This window comes from Pagrus pagrus (assembly GCF_965226575.1).
Source record: "Pagrus pagrus genome assembly, chromosome: 21".
In the NCBI taxonomy this organism is placed as follows: Eukaryota; Metazoa; Chordata; class Actinopteri; order Spariformes; family Sparidae; genus Pagrus; species Pagrus pagrus.
This window is the reverse complement of record NC_140208.1, coordinates 5,692,467-5,718,124: the sequence shown is the minus strand read 5'-3', so window position 1 is coordinate 5,718,124 and position 25,658 is coordinate 5,692,467. Positions and strand designations below refer to the sequence as shown.

Sequence of the window (25,658 nt, the reverse complement as noted above, 5' to 3'; positions counted from 1 at the left end):
CTTCAGCATCTGCATTTTTATTGTGCCACCAGTAATATTTAAATGCAATTACATTCATCCATTCTTATAAATCGGCTGTTACATACCTTAACTGCATATCAACAACTCGTTCTGTCATATACATTTTAAAATCAAGTGAAATAAACACTATGATCTGGTTATAATGGATCAATATTTCCTCTGAGAGAGGATACTGTAGGTTCAAAGCTAAACTGTACTGTAAATGAAGCGTTGTGGTTAATATATTAAGTTTTAAATGTGCAAAGCTTCATTTTCAATTAACATTTCATCCACTTAAAGGACCATTCCAAACATATTTTAGCCTATTTACTACTAATCACAAATACCATAGTGCTGTTTATTTTCCAAAATAATACCAAAGGGTGTTATTTTATTTATAACATCTGACCAAAATAAAAGAGGACATGATGTTCACTGTGATGGATTATGTGACTCAGGCAGGTTTCAAGTCTCTGCTAGCTGATTCATACTGCATCCTGAACTCAGGATACGCACTAATAGCTGAGTAAGAGGTTGGGAAAAACAATAAAGACTATATAATTTGCAGTTAATTAGTACAATAATGCAAAAACATCAGTCTGATCCTTCACACACCAAACTTGTAAGACATTTTTTCTCCAGTCATATAAATGATCCCCAGCGAGAGGTTTTGGCCCGGTGCCCGTTCTCACAGCTCATGGCCATAGACGTGATCTTCGAACACGGACTGCTCCATGTTGTCACAGATCATCGTGCAGAACGGACAGACTCGGTGACTCTGCTCGTGCTGCTCCAGCTCCTGGCGAGTTATGAGAGGGAAACTCTCCTGGCAGTGACGACACACCAACGCCTGCCGGGAACAGAAATAGAGGCAGCAGCAGCACATGAGGAATGGTAACAAAATAGGGAGCAGATTATGTTTTGAAGTCCGCTGCAAAAATAAACTGTAAACAGACGAGTCACTGTCAGGCGCGTGTGTGAATATCTGGATGCCTCGTGAGGGAGGGAGAAAGTAGGTTTTTATCTGCTGTAAAGTTGGGCATTATAATATGAAGTCTTGTGGGGATTGGCTTGTTTTTGGAGCTACAGTTTTTATTTTTTCTGCGTGGCTTCACTTTACAGTGCCAGAGTTCGCCACTTGGACAGGAATCGTATTAGTGATGGGACAGGTGAGGTTATGACCTCCTCGCTCTACTGATACTGTACTAATCACTCTTGAGAAACTATCGGACTCACCTCTTCTTCTGGTTCCTCAACACCCTCTGCAAGAAAAGAGGAAACACCAGATCATTAAAACAATTTTTATTTATCAGCCCTAATGTCTAGTCTTGTCTGTCATTGCTATTGTCTAGAGATTATCTCAAGAAACCAGGACATAGTGTCTGAAAAACCACAATGTCATTATCATTTTAAATTCATTTGAGCACCACAATAAAAAATCCATCCTCAGATATCTCAAAACCTCAGTTAAGTAACTAGATTCTTTTAACATATAGAACATAACACAGACAAACATAGGCAAAAGATCCTAGACACTAAGAAACACAAATATAAAAAGTAAAAATAATAAAAAGCCAAGTCAGTCAAATAAAAGCTGATAAATGAATAAGGCAATTAAAATGTAAAGCATGTTAATCATCGAGAACAAGAACAGCTGGAGGTGAAGTAGAATGAGATTAAAGAGAGCCTGTTACTCACCTATGTTCTCATACAGGTCATCAGCCTGCTCAGGTGCCTCCGGTTGTTGCCATTCAGGGGTGAAAGAGGTATTTGCAGCTGGTGAGGTGGTGCCAGGCTGCGCGTGACAGTATGTTGTGTCAGCAGGGGGGGCCGCGTGGAGCTCGGCATAAGCTCTGCGCAGCTCCGCGATATCATTGTGGAGATTCTGCAGGTAGAAAAGCAGGTGATCAAACGAGTGTCTACAACACAAAAGGACCCTTTATGATCCGGAGAGTGTCTCAACGTACCTGGTTTTCTCTGGTGAGCTCTTCTTTCTCCTCACTCAAAAGCTTCATCATGCGTTCGTTATCTTCTATGATGCCACATTTGTCTGCGATCGATTCATGTGCGTCTCTGAGCATAAACTGAAAAATAACAATGAGAAATAAGACAGTTTTCAACACACACTGAAAGCAAAACTGACTTGAACACTATATGGCCAAAAGTATATGGACATCTGAACATTTTATGTGACTGTTGAACATCGAGGTGGGATTCCAATATTTTTCAACCTGGACTTACGATGCTGCCCACAAAAATTACGTTGCAGCTATCGCAGTCCGTGTCTTGACTGCCATTTCCAAAGACTTTCTGTACCTTTAGGTCATTTACACATCAAAATATGTAAACACACGGTCCACGTTTCTAAATACAGGAATTCAACTTTAATCTGTTGCTCTAACAGCGTCCACTAGTCTGGTGTCAGGGTTTGCTACCAAATTTTAGGACCTGTTTGCTCCCATTCAGCCAGAAGAGCATCAGTGAGGTCCAACACTGATGCAGGGGGATAATTTCCAGTTAAGGTCAGAGCTGGCTTTGTGCACAGCTCTTGGACAGCCTCCCTCCACATCTCAGGGAAGCCAAATCTTTAAAAGGATCTGCTATTTGTTTTCTTTGGCTTTTTTTTAATACAACCATTAATCAGCTCAGTTTTACATGTCGTCATTTCTCATATTCTCTCTCTCTTTCCTGTTTTCTCCCTCTTGTAAAACACTGACTTGTTGTGCACAAGAGTCCTGTCATGTTGAAACAGGAGAGGACTTTCCACAAACACATTATTGTCTAAAATAAAGTATCAGTCTGTGCTGTAGCATGAAGAGACCCTAAAAGGACAACGCTCAACACAACAAAAATGGCCTCAGACCAAACCTGTCCACATACTTTTGGCCACATAGTAAATTTAACTTCTAGATTCTGACTTTACCTCTTTTTTACTATTCATCTGTTGGGCCTCCTCATGCGCTAAGACCTGTTTCTTCAGCTGCTCCCTGATGTCCTGCAGCTCTTTGTCCAGAAAATCACCTCGTCTCCTGATGTTTCTGGACTCCTCCCTCTCAGTAGCCAACTCCTCCCGAGCGTCCTGTAGCTGGCGGGCAAGAGTCTGACACTGCCCCTGAAGAAGAGGACGTAACATTTTGCATTTAGGATAAAGAAAAGTCTAAAAAAATTTCAGCCTCGTCTTGTTATTCATTCTCACCCTCAGATCATCATCTTGACAGGTCTGCACCGTGTCTTGCTGCGACAGCCTCCGACATAAATCCTGGTTCTCTCTCTTCATGTTGTCCATGTCCTGTGCGAGGCTCTGCAGCCTCTGCAGATCTGTAAAGAGCCTCTCCTTGTCTTTCTCACTGCTCTGAAGGTCAACCTGAAAAAAGGTAAAGCAAAGATTCAAGTACAGGACCAAAGCAAACCAATTTTTCACATCCTGACCTCGATGACTTCTCACATCCAGCCAGTGCAACAGTCACAGTGTTAAGTGTCTATAATGGATTGGATTTAGTTTTTGAGCAGATCTAACCTTAATTCTACGAACAATTATGCGCCATAGAGCTCAGTTGTTGTCCAAAAACTATTAAAAACCCATCAGCGAGCCACACTGTTGTATTGGGTGACATGTCGAACATGGGACAAAATAATCTCAACTCAAATTTCCGCTCACCTGCTTTCTAAGAGCTTTAAATCACACGTGACAGTCCTCATCAGCGAATGCCGCCGGCTCAGGTGTCAACTGATGCCGAAGACCATCTTTCAGCCGAGAGGAAACCCCCTCAGTATGTAACCACTCTTTATTAGTTCACATGAGGACACCTAAGCCAGCTCCATTCGCTTCATGAAGTCCCCGATGTGGTTGAGAACTTGTAAAAAGCTCAGTGGACCTTTTGAGTTGAGGTTATGTTGTCACACAAGGTCGAGAACAGCTGGTGGCTCCCATCGTGTTCTCAGTCTCTACTTAATGTTGTAATATATACTTTATTAATGTACATTGGGACCTTTCTTCGTTGTATTTTAGTCTTATTTTTCAGTTGACGAGGGAGAAATTTCTACCATACACTGTCTCTCTGTCTTTTTCATGTGTATTTGTTTACGTAAAAATGTCTATTTTGCTTCAATAAAAACAAATTCATAAAATGAAAACTATCTGATGTCCTCTGTAGTTTATTTCAACTCAATACATACAACCTCCTGCCTTTCCCTTTCCCATGTCCTTAATTATGCATAACTTTATCTTGTGCCAGTCACATTCACACACATCCTGCATTGGGTTTCTTGTCAATAACTTTCAAGCTTCACACTGCAAAGTAGATCTACCTGCAGGAGCTGGATGCTGTTTTTCATTTTGAACAGTTCCCTGTCTTGTTCTCTGATTTTGGAATTGAGCCTAAAACACAAAAAATAAAGTTGTTAGTGGCCAAAAAGATTAAATCAACACTTTCTAAAAGTTTCCTTGAATTATGAAAATAGACAGAAATGTGCAGACTTGACTCACGTGGCCATCTCATCACCCTGAGCATCAATCTTCCTTCTCAGCTTGTCGCGCTCCTCTTTCAGCTGGTTGATCTTTGCCACAGCTCGGTCGTATTTCTCCTCAGCTTGGGCCTGAAACAAAAACACATTTAAGGCTTCATACAGGATTTTGTCTGAGCTTTTAACAGCGAGATGAAATGATCTTACCTCGTTTTGTCTTGATGCTCCGTCTAAACTCAGGCTTGCACTTTTCTGCTCAGCAGCGTTACGTTCCTCCATCTGTTTCGTCATCTGGGTCAACATCTCCTAAAGTGGGAACCAAGTTTAGGTTTTCACACTTATACTGGAGCACTGTGTTTAGATTTAACACATCAACATGAAGGGCTGTGCGATATAACAATTATATCATGCGTCATTTCATATTAAGCTCTTTTGTTTGTTCAATTGTGTCGCAAACAGGGCTACAACTAAAAAGATATTTGAATGATCAATTAATCTGCAGATTATTTCCACGATTAATTGTTCAGTCTATGAAATGCTAAAAACGGCTCATCAAAATCTCCCAAAACCTGTCAGAAATGATAAAGAAAAGTAGCAAATCTTCACATTTAAGAAGCTGGAACCAGCAAATGTTTGACATTATTGCTTGAAAAATGACTGAAATGATCAGTCGATTATTAAAATAGTCGGCAATAAAAAAACATTTCAGTAGATTAAATGATATATAATAATAATAAAATAAAAAAGACAGTTCCTGATAGCTGCTTTAATATTTTAAAGGTTTTAAATCAAATACGAAAAATAATCAAATATGACTACCTCGAGTAAATAGCTAAATATGTAATGAGAACTAGGTCTTTCCATGTGGTCATTTGAACAATTAATTTATTGGATTTACAGAAAATGTTCTATATGTTGACATGTTTTGTTATTTGGATTTAAAATGACATATCGGGATATTAGATTTTGTTCGTGCGCACAGCCCTACGTAAACCGACAACAAACCTTGAGGTGGTCCGTTTCTTTCAGCTGGTTCTGTAAGGTGCCTTTCAAGTTTTCATTTTCTTGCTTGATGTGATCGCGTTCTTTGACCAGTTCACTCTTCTCTTTCTCATTCTCCTCAATCTGCCCCTGTAGAAATAAACCACACTGTGTCTAATCTCAAAGTTCGACTTCCTCTGTTGCACGATAAGCAAACGTGTTGTTTATCACTGAGACGTTGAGATAAATGAGATAAGCAGACCTTCAAGCCGGCGGCGTCTTGCTGTTCCTTCTCTAGAGCTCTCTTCAAGGTTTCGTTTTCATCCATTTTCTGATCCAGCTCTTTCTGCAGCTCAGCCTTCACGCGGCCGCTCTGTTCGAGCTGCTCCTGGGTTCAAAGAAACACATTGAGTCAATATAAAGCTTTATTTACTTTTGCCCTCTGTTTTCATTAGATATAAACAGTTCTGCCTCTCACACAGAGCTCTTATCATCAGTCAATACCCTGTCTGCAAGTTCAAAAGTACTTGATTTGAACAGTCGTTTAATGTCTGATAAATATACAGTCGCTGGCTTTTGCTCCAAATGTGTCATTAGCGTTTGATACCTGTGTTGTGATGACCAGGAGTTCCTCGTCCTGGCTGCTCTCCATGCTTTGCTCCGCTGGGTTTCTGAAACAGAAAGGAGTGCTGGCTCCTCGCACCTGTCCGGTGCTGTCGATGTAGCAGAACTGGTAGAACTCGATCTCATCCTTCGGCAGGTAGTAATCTAATGGGACAAGAGCAGAGCGGACTGCTAGAGAGCAAAATCTGAAGTCAGAGCACAGTGCACATCATAACGTCTTCTAAGTGCTTGTTATTGTTTGACCAACAGTCCAAAATCAAAAAGATACTCAATTAACAATACAAGGCAGTAAAAAGCAGCAAACCCTCACTTCTGAGGAGAAGAAATCAGACAAGATTTGGCATTTATTGCTTATGTAATAACCGAAGGATTATAGATTATAGATTGTCACTTAAACCAACCCCACCCTCACTGTTAATGTTCTGCTGTAAAACTGAAAGTTAAAGTCCACAGGGACACGATCTGTGATGAGGAGTCACAAGCACACAGTTCTTCATTTACATTAGCAACAGTATATTTCTTTACTTAGTTACACAGTATATTACTTTCTTTGGTAAGAGTATATTGCTTTCAATAAGTAATGTATATTACTCTCAGTGGGTACAGTTTGTTACCTCGTTTAAATGCAGTATATTATTTTCATTTAGGTGGTGGATTCTGTGGATTAAGGTCAGTATATTACTTGAATTAAGAAAAGTATAATACTTTGATTTAGGTACAGTATATTACTTGGATTAGGTACAGCATATTACTTGGATTAGGTATGGTATATTACTATATTAGTAACAGCTATTAACTATACAGTGGAAAGGACTGTGAGCCAGAACAAAATCTGACTGCCTAGTTTGCATGGAGGATTTGACTGTGTGTCTGTGACAATGATGCAAAGCCGGAGGATCAGACTCATGTGATAGCAGCTCATGGAAAAAGATTTAAATGTTGACACATTCGACATTTCTGACTGGCTGTGTACATCAAAACATAACCCAACATCATCAGCCTGCTTTAAAAGCGAAACTACTTCTCACCCTTAAACACAGCCTGTCTCGTCATCGACTGCTGCCCCACCACATCCAGGCATGGCTCCACCCACACAAAGGTATGATAATCCTTTGTTGTGCTCCATCCGACCTGTGCAATAAAAAAAATCAGTCAAAACTCACAGTGAGCCTCTTTAATCCACCTCACAGAAATAACAGCAGGTTTGTTATCATTCCCTCACCTTAAATATCCCCACCCAGTCTCTGGGGTTGGGCTGGAAGGCAGCATTGAGGGTGTAGCAGCAGGTGACGTGAGTTGAAGGTGGGTAAGAGTGGGGGATGTCGATGAACACCACCTGGGAGAAGGTGGGTGTTGGGGAGCCTGTTGGTGCTGCCTCTGTGGAGCTCTCCATGCTGAGTCTGCCAGTAAACAAATAAAGACTGATGATGAAACAACATGTCATGAGTCTGACTGATGACAGCAGGTGCCACAAGATGGCCTGTGATATTACAGAGAGCTACACCGGTGTCTTTATAAGCGTCCCTCTTCCTGTTGTTGCTGTTTTTTTTTGCTTTTGCGCACGTACAATCTTTGTTTCCAAACTCATTACGCACTCCGTATTGACTTCAAAACACTTCCCAACAGCTAAAAAAAAAGCTGACACTTCATTTTCTGACAATTCCCTTCCTCTGGAGCATTGATTTAATCTGTCATAGTAACTTTAAACTTGGAGAATAACATTAAAAATAAAGGAAACCGAAAGTGATTGAAAAGTGACCGCACCCGAAAGATTATCTAATGATTACTCTCACACACGACACTGTTCTTTAAACACAGGCTGTTCCAACAAACACGACATTTATATAAAATGTTCGGATAACAACAATAAACTCACATGATCGCCGTCACTTGTCACAGCATCGACACACCAGCCGTCTGCTCGTCGGAGTCCAGGCGCAGTGCTGCGTTCAGGCGCTCCTCGGACATTTATACCACTCGAATCTTCGGGAAAATATCTGAAATAGTTGCCTTGATTTTTTTGTTTGTTTGTTTTTGCTTTTTGTTTACCTGAACAGTTATTTGATTTCTTAACCCTCATGCAACTATTGATACCTTTGATTTTTTTTTTTTTTACTTTAATTTTAGATCATTTTGGCTGTATAAATGCATATCACATACATTTTGGCAAAGGTGCTTTTTAATTTTTTTTAACTTTAATTTCAACCTCTGCTCAATTAACATGTTTATAATACACCGGATATATTAGAGACACACAGCTAACTCAGTTGTACATATCATGTACCATTAATATTCTGAACATTAATTAATAATTGGTTATTATGAGGATTGATGTTAGTTGAAAAATTAGTAACCCAGTGAAAGTTGAAAATAATATTAATACATAGTATTTTATGGCAGTTTTTTATATGAAACTTTTTTCTACTACTGTTTTTTAATCACTTGCATGAGGGTAGATTGAGCAGTAAATTGTGACCAAAGACCTTCAAATTATTTATTTTATTTATTAATCATCAAACCTCACCAGCTTTTATGTTCTACATTGTCTAAAAATTGTAAAAAATAAATAAATAAATAAATAAAAATTAAAAAAAAAATTATTATTTTACACATATTTTATCTTTTCTACGTATGTTTGTGTTTTCTGACATTTTCAAGTACATTAAAAAGTAATATTTGTATTAATTGTAAAAGAAGCTCGCCTAAAATGATGGTAAAAATGGCAAAAAATATCGCAGGCGCTCACGTCAAACACATTGCTCCCTTGTTTCCGATTGTTATTGAAGGCATCAATAGTTGCGTTGAGGTCAGACGCGTGGGCTGAATTGTGGGAATTGAAGTCCAATTTTAATAACTCGCTCTTGCTTCTCTTCTGCAGTGTGAGATAAAAACACAAGAGGGAGCCAAACTCTTTAACGTCGTGAGACTGATGCTGTTCTGTGAACCTGCTTTGTAACACTCCACAGTATGTTTAATATAATATTCCCGAGCACATTAAAATATTGAAAAGTTATATTTACGTTGAGAAAATAAATAAATCTAGTAAAATAGTGATTGAATTATGTATCTTGGATTCCAAGCTATGACTCATAACACCTAAAATACTTTTATTTTGACGTGCGACTGAAGTATTTTATATATCATTAACATTGTTTCAGGGCAGGCCTGATCAGAATTTACTTTTCAAGGTGGCAACATTTTAATTTTATAGGAATTACCTGCTCATAATGGATTAATCCTCCAGGAACCGCCCAGACTGCAGAGTGCACCTGTGGATCATCCACTAGCTGCATCTTTTCTCATCGGTGAGCCAACAACCAATCAGAGGCGAGAATTATTACCCTCCATGCATGTGATTGGCTAAAGGCTGGACGAGGACGTTCCATCTGAAGGGACCGCATGTGTGTGACTGGAGTTCATTCATGTTTACATGTGTAGGTCGCGGCTCCTCCGTGCGTCCAGCCGAGCCTCGGTCACATCGACACCATCACATAAAGCTGCTCGGTCCGTGTTAACTGTTCAGGAATAAGAGGAGGCGCCTTTGTCCAACGGTAATATCAGGTTTACGTCGTTTCAAGTCGTGTGAAAGTTGAATGTCAAAGTCTTGTTGCTAGTGGCAGTTAGCGTGAAATCACTAGGGAGAAGGCAGCATTCCGTTACTATAGCAACACAGCACAGCATATATAACTAGCTAGCTATATGTTGTGCTGTTAGCCGCCAGGTTTAGCTTAGTTTAGCGTTAAAATTAACCATACTAACTTACTAAAACGTTCAGATTGTGTCGCTTTTCAAAAGGTATTATATGTTGAATTGTGACAATAAAATTCAGTGAGGTTTTGGCTGAATATCAGACAAGAAAACGAAGATAAACTGTAAGTATTCAGAGCTTTTGAAAATAGCATCAACACAATGGAAAACATACTCTATTACAAGTACTGGATCAAGTAAAAGTACTAAATGTGCTTGAATTATTCAAAGTAAAAGTACTCATAATGCATATCATGGCCCCTGTGAGTATCATATTATGTATCACATTTAGTTGTTTATTAGTTTTGATGTTGTAATGTGTGCATTCATGCATTTTACTATTGCAGTTTGTCAAGGTGGAGCAAATTTGAAGAAATATCCTGTTTAGTTTAATATAACAGTGCAAATGTGACCCTTTCTATGACCTACAGGTATGATGACAGTTTTTGGTTACTATGAGAGTAACATGGTGGCCAGTGCTGTATAGATTACTGTCTGTAATCTGAGGGGTCACAGATTTCAGGGCAACACCTGCAGCTACCTTAACCAGCTACAGAAGCCACATTTTTAGAGGTATACATTGTTATATATTATAATTATGTTTTGAGTAAAGCTCATGTTTATCTAGTTCATCTGTTGCAACTGTATCAAATCACAGTTTACTGCAGTGAGATTATGTCCAGCTTTCTCTGTAGTACATTTCATTCAGGGGACACTCCTTTAAATATCAGTTAGTTTGGCAGTGGGCCATAGGGTGTATATGGCCAGCTGGCAGTCCCTTATACATTTTTCATATTTCTGTAGCTTCACCTTATAGCTCATTAACGAGTTACACTGAATATGAACAGAATTTCATAACTGTACAGTGCAGTGTACTGTTTGTTTTTAAATATTTGTCTGTGTAGTCCACATTCTGGTCAGAAAAATACATTACTAAAGACTGAAGGTCTTTACCTGGTCATGAAATGAATGTTATTAATGTGGCCTGAGCAGTTTTTAGCATGTTTGTTTCCAGTGGCACAACGAAATAGAAGAAAATGTTACACAAACCTTTATTTAAAAAAATGGCAATTGCTGTTCATGTAGAGTGGAATTTGAGAACAAACCACCAATTACAATTAACAATTTACAGCCAACCTATTTACAGACAAAAGCAGGCAACACAACACCGGGGGCATTGCCATTTTTCATACAAAAGAGAGAAGAGCACAATCTCCTATCGGCATTTAACATCTCCATTAAAACACATTGTCCCATTAAATTATAATTGCCCGGCTCTGTAATTGTGTGAGAGCTCATGTTGCCCATGTAATTCTCTCACACGCACATAGAGGTTTGCATAAATACTTGCAAATGCACGTGCTGTCATGACTTGTAAATTCAGTCAGCTGACATCAGTGCTGGAAGCTTAGCAGGTGATCTTTAAAGCATCTCAAGAATGACAAAAGGTAGATAAGTGTGGAGGGGTGTAGAGTGTCAACCAATGATTTATTAATGTTGATTGAGTCATTAATCAAGAACTAATTTCAACACTATTGTAGCCATGCCAAGGTTGGTCATTCCTAGGTATCGGCATACGTACATGTTGTCCGATATGTGCAAATATGAATATTTTTAGCCAAACAATCATTTATGATTATGAAATTCTCTCCCAAATGTACAGTTTTAGTGCACTGATGTCATTTTGGACAATAAAATGTATTGTTATTCTGCATTCATCATGTACGTGTCTCAAATGTTTTATAGCCACATTTGAGACCAAAACAATATCTGTAACTATTTATATATTCGATGTATATAAGAATGTCAGCAGATATATCTATAGCAGATTTTTTTTTAACTCCCTAATATCAGTATCAGAACTGGCACCAAAAAAATCCAGTACCAGTTCTGGTCATTTGGTGTTATTTTTCCACCTCATCATCACCATCCAGTCTTGTTTATTTGATTGATAACCTGGTGGTTGTCTCGCAGGTCTCCTCTTGTGCCTGTGCACCAGTTTTAGTGTCTGCAATGGAAGACTAAGCTTCAACTGAAGTTACTCCATTTCAACTTGGCGAAGACGACAGATGTCCTGCCTGTTCACTTACACCACACAGTGCTGCGGCCGCTTTTCAGCACAGATTTAAATTTAACAACTCGACGCGTTGACAAACACTTCTCCTATTTCAGTGAACAAATATCAGGGATTATCCCTCTCTACTCGCTCCCTGCTGAGGTCTCCTGCTCATTTTCTCTCCATCATGTCAACAGGGATCAGGTGTTTGTCCCCACAGCTTCTAATTGGTCACCAGATCCACCGCTGGGCCTGTTGCTTGAGTGTGTAAGTCAATCTGAACTGAGCCATCCTTGTGATGATACAAATCTACTGTTTTTTTTCCCCAGAGGCAGACGGTGCACAAGGTCGAGATGGGGCTCATTGGTTTGTCTGCTGAGGAGTGTGGCAGCGTCTTAAAGGGCTCCTGAGACAAAGATTTGTGTGTCAAAAACGTGTGGAGGCAGACGGGCGGAGGCATCTTCCAACACCACTGTCCTCACAAATGTAGGCTTAGGTGAGTAAGAACCATTTTTTAGTTGAAGGCTGTGACACAAGGGGGGTTAACAAGGCTGCTTTGAGAAAGGTAGAAATAGCTAAAACTTAATACAGTCTGATAGAACAGCACAACTGAGGTGTTCATAATATTTTTTATATTAATGAGGGCAGACTAAATGTTAGATTCAATTCAGCTGCACTACAAACTAATCAAACACTTTCAACCAAGAGTGATTATTAAAATTTAATGGAGGCAGGATTTTTTTTCAGAGTTGCATTAGACTGCATTAGTTTAACTAGTGATGCACAATTAATATTAGCCCCATATTGGAAAATTCAGTGTAAACTATTGCTGATAAATGGACCTGATGATATGAAGAGCAGCATATACGCACCTTGATGCAGTACAGTACAGAATAATTCAATTCATCAACAGAAAATTAGCTGATGGTAATTTGTTAATAATTTAAGTAATTGATCTACTACCTACAGTAATTATCTTTCTAATTATCTAATTTATATACAAAATATAATTGCAGATTAGATACTGTTGGGTTTTTGGACTGTTGTTAGACAAAATTAGCAATTTTAAGACATGACTTTGGCCTTTAGTAACCTGTAATGAGCACTATTTACCTTCACTTTAAAGCTGCAATTTGTTAGTACTTACCAGTTCATACCCAAATAGGGCCGGGGCTAGCTGGTTTGCATGCTAACCTCTCTTCAACATTATACTTCACATTCTGTTGATAATTTTGGTTAATATTTAAATGTTATCAACTAAAATTTGTTACACTAAACAATTGAGAATTGAATTACATTTCTTTTTATAATGACTTGATAGTAAAGATAATTGTGTGTTGCAGCCTTAATTTTGAGTGTTTACATGTTACATAACATAATTACATAATTCAAAGGTTTGTCTTTTCTTCCATTACGTAACAATAATAAAGAAAACACTTTTACACAAACCAACTTCAAATATTCAACTTCCATATGAACAAGATTTAGATGTCTAAAATTGTAAGTGTATCACAAACAAACTGTTTCAGTGTTTAGCTCCGTAGTTTTTTTTTTAAATGACGGTAGACAATAATGTTTGCCAGCATGGCGTGTGAAGGTGTAACCGGAATCTTGAATGTCATGTAATGACGGTGAGCAGTTAACAAAGTCATTCATACTGGATCCAGTCATTGTTTGCTGAGGACAGATAATTCGAAGGTGTTATTCACGAACCTGTTGTTGTTGCACGCTGAGGGAGAACCTTGGAGAAATCCTTTGCAGGGCCGTAACTGTATCTGGGCTGAGGTCAGTGGGGCGTCTCAGCCCGATGTAAAGCTCACAGTTCAAGGCCAGGATTATCCAGATCACTGGATCAGAATACTGTTACCTAGCACCGTAACCTCCCGCAGTGTACCTGGGATGTCCCTTCTTACTGCCACCACCACCCCCTAGTATTCTGTCGCCATCATTACCAGGAATTAACTTGAACTCTCCTTCACCCTACAAGACACCAGATAGGAGGCAGAGACGAACAGCTGAGACGCTGCTGTGACGAGTGCTGGCTGCTGTGATGAGTGCTGGCTGCTGTGCTGGGGTCAGAGTGCAGACGGACATTAACAAAAGAAGAACACATAAGTGGAATTGAACTCGCTCAAGTTTATTCATGGAAACTTTAGATTTGAGCTTTGGTAACAGCATGGCTCTGTGCATCGTAATGTCAGTCAGTTGGTCTACCACTTTAGTCCAGATTTAAACATTTCAGCAACTATTAAATGGATTGACATCACATTTTTAAACAGGCATTCAGTGTCCCCAGAGGATGAATCCTAATGACTTTGATGATCCCTGACTTTTCCTCTAGCATCAACAAAAGGTTAGTTTTACTGGAGTGTGAATATCACATTAACAATTTGGTGGCTTGCCATGTTATTTGGTTCAACTTTTCCATCACCAGGAAAAAAAATGCCACTTAGAAACACACATGCTTTTGACAGCCTACAGGTGAGCTAGCCCCCATCCCTTCGGCCCCCCCGGCGTGCTCTCTTCAGAAATTACTCCGAACACAGAGTTTCTGTGACTCCACCATACTCCTATTACATGTAGCCTACTTCCTCCGTACAGCAACATTATGTAACTCCTTTACCTTAACATATCAGCTTCAAAATCATGTTGATGGTACAGTGTCTTGTCAATAATTCATAATAGAAAGAGACATAATTGAGCTTGTTTGCAGTTTGTGGTGTGAAGTCTACAGTTTTACAGACGTCTCTTTTATAATGGTGCTCTATGGGGAAAATGCTTTATGGGCTGCAAGGGGAATATTTTGCTGCAATACTGCGAGTGGCCACTTTGCAAGCGCCGCAACTGTATCCAGGTCTAAATAATACATCTATGGTAGATAGTGGACACTCATGTATTGTAGGGAGTGTCAGAAATAGGGAAGATGTACGGGTATTGCTAAAAGTGACACTAGGTCATAAAATAACCAAAGACATGTGTTGGACTGACATCTTCTAACACCTTCATATAAAGAATGAGAAGACAGATATATTTTAAGTAATTTCTAGTATAGTGTTTACCTCGCTGATATTATGTTTGGTGTCCCTTTTCTATGAACGTAATGAAAAGCACTACAGTCTAAGTTCTGGCTGGTGTTACAGTTAATTCCCTCTCGCTGTTGTTGAATCATTGCCCACTATTTGTATCCGTCCTGCCACAATAACTCTTGAATGCCAGTGTGTGACAATGTGCTGACAGCCAGAGCACTCACCTGATGAGAGAAATGGAAACGGAAACATGACTCCATGCGCGCACTTACAGCATGTACTTTGTTCTGTTTGATTGAATTTCATTGTGAGGCTGTACAGCACGTCCCGTTAAAAACATACCATCTCAATGAGGAAATGTGTGTTAAAAATGGAATGGCACCATTTGTTTCTTTGTCTGCACTGTCACATGAGCTTTTTGCATATGCTCACAGTCGAATGAGCACATTTGTTGTTGTTTTTGCTCATGCAGGATGGGTCTACCTGTGGACAGCCCCGACAGAAATGATGATGCACATAAATATGGGCAGCAGGGAGAAGGAGAGGGGGGAGAAAGCCAAACTGAAGCCTGCACCCGCCCCCCGCTGCCCACCACCAAGAAGAGGAGAAAAGGCAAGAAGAGGTACTTTACTGCTGGACCTCCTCAATATGTACTTCTACAGTTATTTCCCACTGCAGGTATATTTCCTCTGAGCACCCTGACAGTTATGATTTTGTAACTTGTCCTGGAGGCTCTTAAGTTTTTGCTTTCTCACTTGTCCTCATCACCTGGGAAAGGACGATGAGCGTTATGAGGCATAAGCTAGGCAGGACCTTGCAGCAAAGCAGATGTCTGTCCCTCTCTCTGTCGCTCTTCTCTTCCAGATGACTGTGGATCAACCTCACCAACTGCAAATATGAAAGTGGTAAGTTTGGGCCAAAGATTATAAACCATAAATGTCTATTATTCTGTTATTTAGTGCAGATATATACTCTGCACCATTCCAGCTGTTAGTACTTTACAGAAACTTTAGTCGTGTAGAGTGGATTCTTGGAGTCCAACAAAGCACTAGATATATACTACATGGCCAAAACTATATGGACAACCTTGTCTACTTGACGGTTTTTCATGGTTGGGTCTCCTTTGTTCAATTTTCAGGTGAAATATGTGACATTCAGTGCCATTAGATATGGTACTAGAACACCAGCATCTAAGACCAATACAAATACGTGTGTCTTTCACTCAATAAAGTTGGAAACAAGGAAAAAGCAGCATCAGTGCTGTCATGCAGATTACTGCCAATAGCTTTGTAATGAGATGCTGAACAGTCACATGTGGGATTGTGGGTGTAATGTGTCATTGTCCACATACTTTTGGCCATGTTGTGTATTTTAACTGCATACTATTTATTGTCATATGACCGTAGTTCCTAAGTCAGTCCTTGTATAGTTGTTTTAACAAACACATGCACTTCAGTAGTAAACACAGGCTCACCACAGTAAAAATACTCCTCGCTGTTTGTTTGCGTCAGTGCGGCGAGCTGCTCGCAGATACGGCCTCAGAGAGGCGGTGGAGGGTGAAGACTGGACCCTGTTTTGGATGGACTGCTCTGTGTCTTTGGACCGCGTTAAGGACATGAAACGATACCAGGTATTTCACTGAATTTGCTCGCACCAACACATACACATTACTGCCAACTCCATAAAAGACTAATTACACTGAATTCAGCCGTGTTAATGAAGCTAAAAATGAATCAGAGGGACGAGTCATTGTGCTCTGATTTAGATTCTAATCCTCAATATGCCTTCCCATGAACTAATAAAAACTCTAGATTTCCATTGAGATTATGTGATTGTGGCACAATGTTCATGGCTCATAACAGTTTTTCAGCTCAGGTAATCAATTTGTAATCTAATTGGGTAATTCAGTGCAGGAGCTATTCAGCACCAACGATTCCTCTCTGAATGAGTAAGGTGGATTGCTTTATTACTTACACATAAAAGTACTGTATATAATACCCTTGGTGACAGTCCTCACATACCGAATAATTGCCCTGCAAATACAATTGTGTGTGTCTTTTATTTCTTTGCAGAAAATAAACCATTTCCCAGGGATGAATGAGATCTGCCGCAAAGATTCACTTGCAAGAAACATGAACCGAATGCTCAAGCTTTTCCCCAAAGACTACAACATCTTCCCCAGAACGTGGTGCCTTCCCGCAGAGTCAGTTTGCAGTTTTTCCTCTTTTAATTTAGTTTTTCTCAGTGTGTCTTAATAAACTAACTCCTCAGTTGGTTGTACTCTGCAGTTACAGTGACTTCCAAGCTTACACCAGGGCCAAAAAAAGCAAGACATATATTTGTAAGCCAGACACCGGCTGCCAAGGCAAGGGCATCTTCATCACCAAATCAAGTAGAGAAATTCAACCTGGAGAACATATGATCTGCCAGGTTTACATCTCCAAGGTGAGGGTTTATTAACCAACACATACAGCATCTACACAGAAACACACAGAGTTTACAAGTTTGTCATTCCCTCTCCAGCCTTTCATACTTGACGGGTTCAAGTTTGACCTGCGTATCTACGTGCTGGTGACGTCATGTGACCCGTTCAGCATATTCATGTTCAAGGAGGGACTGGCTCGCTTCTGCACCACCAAGTACAACGAGCCAACACACAGCAATATGGTAAGAGGCTCAGATATACACAAAATAATCAGATTAGAGAAGCTGAAATCAATCAAATGTTGCAATTTAATTGTAATTTGACTGTAGTTTGATTTATTATATAAATTGTCAAAGATTAATATTCTGTTGGCCAATTAATCAACTAATGTTTCAGGTCTAATAACAACCTGTAGCTTTTACAACAATTGAAAAAGCTAAGCTCATTAGCCAGGCTGCCCCAGAACTTGTATATGTACAACAGTATTACTGTATATTTGTTTCGTGTATGTGATATATCTCTCTTGCTTTTCTCATGTTAGGATGATGTGTGCATGCATCTCACAAACTACTCCATCAACAAGAACAGTGAGAACTTTGTCCGTGATGAGGATACGGGCAGCAAACGGTAAATACACAGAATCCTTGTTTTTGCCATGTAATTAATTCTCTTAAAATACTGCATATTGATTGCGTGTTTGTTGGTTTTTGTCCCTCAGAAAGCTTTCCACCCTCAGCAAGCTCCTGGAGTCCATCAGTTGCAACACAGACAAGATGTGGAACGACATCGAGGACGTGATCATAAAGACTCTGATCTCTGCTCACCCCATCCTCAAACATAACTACCACACGTGTTTCCCCAACCACATCACCGGCAGCGCCTGCTTCGAGATCCTGGGCTTCGATGTGCTGCTGGATCACCGGCTCAGACCCTGGGTGCTGGAGGTAAAAGACCAGACCCCTTTGTTTAAAATGATGCTTATCAACCATAAATATGCAGATTTCAAGAAGAGTCTTGTTGTATTTGTGTGTGTCCAGGTGAATCACTCCCCCAGTTTTACCACTGACTCGCAGCTGGACCGCGAGGTGAAGGACGCGTTACTGTACGACACCCTGGTCCTCATCAACTTGGGCGCCTGCGACCGACGCAAGATCACCAAAGAGGAGAGACGCAGGGTGAAGGAAAGGCTGCAGCAGCACAGCTCCAGAGAGGCCAGGTAGGTTCTGTCAGATGCAAATGGTGTGTTATTTTATTTCCAAGGTCAAACACTCATTCCTGTGTGCCTCCTGTAGAGATATGCAGGTGACTGTTACTGTGTGTGCTCATGTGTGTACGTGTGTGTTTTATCATCAGGTCAGAGGAGCTGCGTCAGTGCCAGGCAGCCACGGTGGAGCAGATGGAGAGGTACGAGGCCAAACACCTGGGAGGCTTCAAGAGGATCTATCCCAGAGAGGGAGGAGAGAAATACGACAAGTACTTTAAACACAGCAGCTCGCTCTTCCAGGAGACGGCAGCATCCAAGGCCAGAGAGGAGTGTGCCAGGTACTCGCAGCAGCTTTCAACATGCTCGATACAGTCCAGTAAAGAGCAGAAGCTGTTAGTGATGCACATTGATCTTTTTATGCATGGAGTCCATGAGGTTGTCGCACAGAAACAGTGGAGAAGTAAAAGTAGATGAGGTGGTTCACCACAGGAAAGTGAGAGCATTTAATCTGCTCAATATGATGCTTAAAGGAAATATATCCCAAAAAACTGCACCTGCACCTGCTGCATGGGGTTATGCATCATGACAAGAGTGATGTGGTTGTAATTTAATTCAACCCTGCTCTTAGTGAAATGATTAGTCAATTAATCAAGTTGATCAACAGGACATCAATTGACAAAAAGTAGTCAAAAAAAAAGTGTTTGTGGTCGTGATGGCACACTCAGCCCATTAAAATGTATGATCAAGGATTTTTTTTTAAAAATGTTGACAAAAACTTGCATTATAATTATTTATATATAGTGACATAAATGTAATTATTATACCCTGTTTTTATATGTTTATTAATTGCATATCTTTGTTTTTTGCACCTTTGGTTACCATTGGCTCCTGGAAATTTGGAAATTGTGAATGAATCAATAAAAGGAGGTAAGGCAGTGATGTTACTGACAATCACTGCCCGTAACTACTGTTTGTTAATAATGCACTTTATCTAAAATATCTCTGCATTGACCATAAGTCTTAAAATGGGTAGTGATACTAACATAATTGACAAAAATGAAACTTAAAGAAAAAAAAAACTTGGATGTCTGAGCTTCACTGTGTAGAGTTGGTTTTCACATTTCATCTGCTAGAGAGGAATGCCGAGGCTTGGAAATGTCCAGGGCACAAACAATGAGAATGGCCCTCACTGTGAAGTAGGAGACCTCTTTTGCCCCAGCGGTTTAACTTTTGGATATGAAACTCATTTATGGATTCATCAGTGAGGGGGAAACCATATCAGACATTTCATCAAACATGGTTTAATTTAATCACTATTCCACGCAGAGTATTTTTATATATCTTAAAATATGTCTGGAGTACAGCAGAAGTGTCACTATTATGATAAAGGGATCAAACCAGAATTCAAATATGGCTAAAAAGATGGAATATAAAGGCAGAAGTATATATTACCTTTATTTTAACTTGAAGATCATTCAGAGCAGGTCCTCATTTACAATGATGTTGAGTAACAGTTTAAAATAACATAAAAGACATGAATATAAAACCATTAATTAAAACAAGTATGTAAGTACAGTTAATAAAAGATACACGATACAAAAATAACTGAATTAAAACAGGTACAGATTAATAGTCTTTCACCAAATGGTATCAAAGTATTCATTGTTAGGGTGCTTTGGACATTGCTGGCAGTATTTATGTGTGATTTAAAATGTGCTAAACTCAATTGTGAGAGCATAATCATCCTCCTTGGAATTTTTTAATTTTATTTTAATGATTTTTAAATAATTTAAACCTGAATTACCAGTGACAAATGCAACACATATGCAGCTAGATGGAAAAAACTTGGACTGGCAGAGGGGTGATGATAAACTGAATAATAATTGACATTTTTGAATGTACTTTGGTGGCAACTTGCTCTTCTTTTTGCTTTTATCATTGAAGAATTTCATTTTAATTTCTTTAATCTTCAGGTTAAGCTTCAGGATTAGAAACAATAATTGAAACACAGTAATAAATAAAAAGATTAGCATTCTGATTATGTTGAATTAATCCGTAATTTATGATTATTATTACCAGAGAGAGGATGCTAAAGTTATTTATGTGTTCAGGCAACAGCTGCAGGAGCTGAGGCTGAAGCAGGAGCAGGAGAGAGAGCAGAGGGGAGGCCGGAGGAGAGACCTACAGGGGGAGACTGCGGGGGAGAGAGTTAAACCACGACCTCGAGCACAGACACAAACCCCCAACTCAAACTGTGACTGTGACCCGCAGCCGGTGAGACTGTATTATGGTGTCATTAAAAGTGCAGCGGCCGCATGAAGCCACAAGAGGGCGTCAAACAGCTTCTGTCCCGTGATGGATGGTTCATATTCTGGCTGACCCCTCAAAGTAAATGTACTATGGCCACATTTAAATTAGCTAGAATAATATTCCTGCAGATCATTTTTATTGGGTGTCTCTCATTTCAAATTCAAATATCTTTTATTGTCAAGACAGGCAAAACAAACAGTGTTATCAACGTTATTCAGTGACAGTAATTGCAGATATATTGTAAATGCAGACTGGTGGCTACACATACAGTGAGGCAATAAAAACAAATTGAATCAAATGTTTCTCTGCAGCCGCCTCCGTCCAGTGTGACGGTGGAACCTGAGGCTGCAGAAGTCCGAGAGGAGAAGCAGGAGGAGGAGAAGGAGGAGGTGGAGGAGAAGAAGAAAGCAGACATGGAGGAGCAGGAGCGGGTTGATGCACTCGTCCAGAGGAAGAAACTGCTGCGGGACCTGGGGATCTACCAGCTGCTGCAGAGCCAACTTGGAGGAGGGGGAATCCAGCAGGACGCCCACCAGCAGAGTAAACAGGCTCAGCAGAGACAGCAGCAGACGAAGGTAAGAGCTAACTGTACATACGAGAGTGTGTTCTTGTTTATTGTTCAATTTAAATAATGGTGCTTCTTCAGCCTCCAGTCACTGAGTGTTTTTTCTTTTTTTTTCAGTTGGACTCTTTGACACAGTTGAGGACGAAGCAGCCATCCAGCACTCAGATGTACCGGCAGGTACATCACAGGAGACACAGGACAACACAAATCCTGTCCAAATAATCCAATATTTTATTGAGAAATATTCTTACTTAAAGAAATTAGCAATGTAAGGCACCCCTCCCCTTAAAATATCATACAAAAATCACCAATTTAGTTACTACTTTAGTTATTTAGTGACTTTAATGGACCGTATGTTTTTTCCCTTGAAATTACCAAACTGAAAAGAAAGAAAAAACTGTTTTTCTAATTGTTTTGCAGTTTCACACCAGTGCTGCAACTAACAATTATGTTCATTTAGATTTATCTGCAGGTTATTTTCTAAAGCTATCGTTCAATCTATCAAATGTTTACAAGTAGTTTTAAAAATACCATTCATAATTTTCTGAGCCCTTGGTTATGTCCTCATTTAGCTCGTTTAATGCAAATAAAAGACGTTCAATTTACTTTATTTCAGTAAATGGCAGCGAAAACCAGCAAATTCTCATATTTGAGAAGCTAAAATCAAAGAAAAATTGACATTTTTGCTTGAAAGATTACTGAAACAATTATTTGGTTATTAAAATGGTTAATTAATTTTCTTTCAAATGATTAATCAAATCATAATCGTTATCGTCTGCTATTCTAACACCTAATATTAACTAAGTTTGCACAGGATTATATATAAGAGAAATATTTTCTCGATAAAATTGTAGATTCTCCAAGAGGCCGAGCAGTGCATGCTGTTGTTCAGTTGGTTATACTCTGCGGAAATGCCTGTTTTACCTCTGAATGTGTAGCATTTAGAAGTCTTTTTATGTAAATCCACATCCATTATTTCATTTTAGACGCTGATTTTAAGTTATGAATGTCCAGAGTTTTCAGGAACAGATACACAGCAGCCAAATATTATGAGTGAAGGATAAACACTTGTTATCAGTTGATGTTTTGGGTCATTGTCAGTGATTATACAACGCTCAGGCTGTCCAGGTGAAGGGCACGGCGGTGAATATTATCGATAATTTGCAGCTCTAATGAAATCATCATGAAGGAGGATTAAATCGACATTATATTGTTGCTGTGTTCCATCACATCCACTCCCACCTGACTCAGCAGCGCCTGCTCAGGCCCATGATGGACCAGAGGAGCCTGAATGAGTCTGAGCCCGAGAGCCACACCCGAGCCGGAGATGTACGGAGGACCATCAGCGCCCAGAGGGTACACTTGCCAGGTAAACACACCATCTGAGAACATCTGATTTCTATTTACTTGATTTCCTTGAGCTTTTTAAAGTACAGCAATCACACAGGTGCTGGTAAGTCATGTGATAAAAGGGGGTCCACTCGGGGGTTTTTAAAGGCTCTGGCAGCCATTTTTGGACCACTTTGACTTGGAATTACCTGCAAGAGTCACTCAAACATAAGACAATTTAATGTATAATCTTTGTATTATGTTTAATAACTTGTACTATTTAAAATGGTATTATTTTATCAGTGTTTTTATTGTCTTAACATCTCATGGGTGTTGTTGTGGTCTTTATTTTTGCATTAACAAGCCAATAAAAAACATTTTAATATTTTTTATTTGCATAACCAGAATTTAGTTAATGTTGTGCCTGTTTGTTTTATGTTTTGTTTGTACAAAACATATATTACAAAAAAACTTTTAATGCAGCATATATGATTATATTCTAAAGATAAATTAAGATGTAAGATGACAAAGTGGCTCGTGGTGAAAAACCAGCTTCAAATGGAAAAAAATGTGAGGAAATAATGATTAATGCTCACCGTTTGAGTGGGAAAATACTAAAATAATTCCTTACTGTGTCCATCACATCTATTATACAAAGATTAACATAATGAAACTTTAATAATGAGGCCAGTTGGTACTTTTAATTTTTATTTAAAACATATATCATTATTGCACTGGTTTGTCTTGTTTTGTGTGAATTTTGTTTGGTATTTTAAAATCACATCCAGTTTCCCCGACACATAAACTCATAATTAAAAAAACAACAGGATACACTTCACAGCCCGACTGTCTGATCGTTCTCCTTTTATCTCCAGTTATATTTTTCCCCGATGACACATTTTCTTTTCCGTTTCCTCATCAGCTGGCAGCTCTCTGGCTGTCAGGCAGGACAGCAGGAGCAGCTCCTACACCACCGACACCCGGTCCCGTCCCAGCATCCCCGTCATAAACCACGTCCCTAAAGCAGGCCTGCGCTGCGCCGCCTACACGTCCCACGACCCCACCGGCCTGCAGAGCCTCCTCGTCGTCTCCACTCGAGCCCCCCTGGTCAGACGGCCTGGCTTCTCTCACATCGTCCGCAACTCCTCCCGCAGAGCCCCCCAGCACGGTAAAGGGCAGTGAGGAGTAGACAAACGGGACCTGAGGAGGTAGAGAGGCTTTAAACTGTGAACATACAGAATCAAACTGTGCCTGTGATGAATGTCTCACGTTCGTAGACAGATTTTATATCTTGACACCTGCAGTTTATGCTGCTTGCCACTATATAACCTCCAGCACTGCAGAAACATTTATGGCTTATTAACTTTGTCTACCTTCTGTGTGTGCTCACAGATGTGTAATGTTTCGCTCAGAGGAGGAATTATCTCACACAAAACCTCACGTACAGTGCCAAAATAAAAGCAGAGGACTTAACACTCAGTAGAGTCACAAATCTGCTGAAAACATGTGTCAGGATCTGATGAACTCACTGATTGCTGGGTGTTGAAATGAGCCTTTAGTGGCTCAATGAAACTAAATGTAATTCTCATGAATATTAAAGTATTAATTCAGATTATAAACTGAGGGATGTTAGAAAATAAAAAAGGCATCCTGCTTCTTTTCTCAAGGAAATTTGTGCAGTTAAGTACTGAAAAACTTTTTTTCTTTTGCACTGATGGTCAATAAAATATCTTTTTTTATTTAAATGTGATGTTCTTTCATTCTGGGACGATTTTAGCACAATTAGACCTGTTTTTTATTTGTTTTTCTTTTATTTCAATTTCTGCTCTTCTTTTTTACGATAAGTTATTTCATTAAAATATTTTTTTGTGTTTTTTGTGTTTTTTATTTTATTCAGTTTTCTGCTAACTTATAATTGATGTGGGAAAAAAAAGTTCGCTCCTGTGTTTGGTTTCATCTGGAAGCTTACGGAGTTAAAGAGGCCACAAAGTTTTACAGCATCTCTGCATCCGGTTTCTTTGTTTTGGCCGCAGACTGAAGACAAAAAACTTTCAAACTATAACAACCATCTGACACGAAATCCTCCGAAACAAGAGCCTGTGGGAAATGTAGGCCTGCATGTTTAATTGGATGATTTTAACAGCTCAGAAAATTAAGCAATAATTGACGGTTTGCAGAAGTATATTAATATTCCTTTAGGTAAAATTTGTATCGTGCATAAGAAAGAAAATAGATTTTAAAGCCTGATGAAGCCTCAAGAGCTTCTAAAACATAGATATTGTATTAAATATATTTTTAAGTAAGGCCTCTCACGCCAAAGTCTTTATTTTTTTTACATAAATATAAGAAAAACTCGATATTTGACGGACAAAACTCACAGGCCCGCAGAAGAGTTTTAAATAACAGGCCTTATTATTATTCGGCTCCATTACACAACATTTAGGAATGATTATTAACGAATTTAGACATTAAAATGCTTTTATTTTGGAAACACAGTTTGATTCCTAATTTTTTAAACATGTGTTTATACAAGAATCTACATTTTATGGGAACGAAAGTCACTTTGTTGGAGTTTTTGTCTCCTGGAGGCCAAAAGAAATCAAAGCGGAGTGGGAGCTTCAGGAATTTATGGTTTTATTGCGTCTATAAATGTCGGAAATCCTCCTCGGTGGTGGAAATCACCAACAACTGAAAAGACCATTTTAAACAAAGAAAAACGGAAATAAGACATGCGGATTAAAAATGATAAGGGGGAGAAGAGATTTGAGCCTAAACGACTGTAGGCTGTGCGTGACTCTCGGATCTCCATTTCGTCCTGATGATCTTAATAGAAAAGTTGTGCTTTTTAAAGTTTTTGTGGCCTTAAAGTCCCCCTCAGGACTTCAATCAGCCGAGCTCGATTTCCATCTTTTGGCCTGTATGGTAAA

General features: G+C 39.3%; 2 protein-coding genes across 5 annotated transcripts; one reads left to right on the top strand and one right to left on the bottom strand.

The window, feature by feature from the left end:
* Window position 1: 1 nt before the first annotated feature.
* On the bottom strand, window positions 2–8,054 carry calcoco2 (calcium binding and coiled-coil domain 2). Its single transcript, XM_084342413.1, has 15 exons — window positions 7,946–8,054; window positions 7,292–7,469; window positions 7,098–7,200; window positions 6,053–6,213; window positions 5,708–5,833; window positions 5,470–5,595; window positions 4,672–4,770; window positions 4,487–4,596; window positions 4,309–4,378; window positions 3,197–3,364; window positions 2,924–3,112; window positions 1,968–2,084; window positions 1,699–1,885; window positions 1,237–1,262; window positions 2–850 (listed from the first exon to the last, which is right to left on the bottom strand). The coding sequence occupies exons 2-15, from the start codon at window positions 7,460–7,462 to the stop codon at window positions 689–691; spliced, it is 1,815 nt and encodes a 604-aa protein (XP_084198539.1). The 5' UTR covers window positions 7,463–7,469; window positions 7,946–8,054; the 3' UTR covers window positions 2–688.
* Window positions 8,055–9,441: 1,387 nt separating this feature from the next.
* On the top strand, window positions 9,442–24,602 carry ttll6 (tubulin tyrosine ligase-like family, member 6). 4 transcript variants are annotated; one of them, XM_084342411.1, is made up of 18 exons: window positions 9,733–9,941; window positions 10,248–10,389; window positions 12,202–12,368; window positions 15,371–15,520; window positions 15,766–15,803; window positions 16,410–16,528; window positions 16,971–17,101; window positions 17,187–17,343; window positions 17,422–17,565; window positions 17,865–17,950; window positions 18,042–18,267; window positions 18,361–18,539; window positions 18,677–18,865; window positions 20,639–20,801; window positions 21,149–21,412; window positions 21,520–21,579; window positions 22,654–22,771; window positions 23,654–24,602. In XM_084342411.1, the coding sequence occupies exons 4-18, from the start codon at window positions 15,372–15,374 to the stop codon at window positions 23,911–23,913; spliced, it is 2,283 nt and encodes a 760-aa protein (XP_084198537.1). In that variant the 5' UTR covers window positions 9,733–9,941; window positions 10,248–10,389; window positions 12,202–12,368; window position 15,371; the 3' UTR covers window positions 23,914–24,602. The 4 variants fall into 4 exon arrangements, with proteins under 4 accessions (XP_084198535.1, XP_084198538.1, XP_084198537.1 ...); XM_084342409.1 differs by lacking the exons at window positions 9,733–9,941; window positions 10,248–10,389 and adding an exon at window positions 9,442–9,620; XM_084342412.1 differs by lacking the exons at window positions 9,733–9,941; window positions 10,248–10,389 and adding an exon at window positions 9,443–9,620 and having other exon boundaries at window positions 22,657–22,771.
* The last annotated feature ends 1,056 nt before the right edge of the window (window positions 24,603–25,658 follow it).

Excerpts from the sequence above, each read along its gene's own strand:
- calcoco2 (XM_084342413.1), bottom strand. The coding sequence starts at position 7,462 with ATGGAGAGCTCCACAGAGGCAGCACCAACAGGCTCCCCAACACCCACC. Across the intron at positions 3,365-4,308 it reads ACAGCATCCAGCTCCTGCAG|GTTGACCTTCAGAGCAGTGA; the intron begins GTAGATCTACTT and ends ACCTTTTTTCAG. Across the intron at positions 1,263-1,698 it reads TGACCTGTATGAGAACATAG|AGGGTGTTGAGGAACCAGAA; the intron begins GTGAGTAACAGG and ends CTTTTCTTGCAG.
- ttll6 (XM_084342409.1), top strand. The coding sequence starts at position 15,372 with ATGGGTCTACCTGTGGACAGCCCCGACAGAAATGATGATGCACATAAA. Across the intron at positions 15,804-16,409 it reads CAACTGCAAATATGAAAGTG|TGCGGCGAGCTGCTCGCAGA; the intron begins GTAAGTTTGGGC and ends TGTTTGCGTCAG. Across the intron at positions 16,529-16,970 it reads AGGACATGAAACGATACCAG|AAAATAAACCATTTCCCAGG; the intron begins GTATTTCACTGA and ends ATTTCTTTGCAG.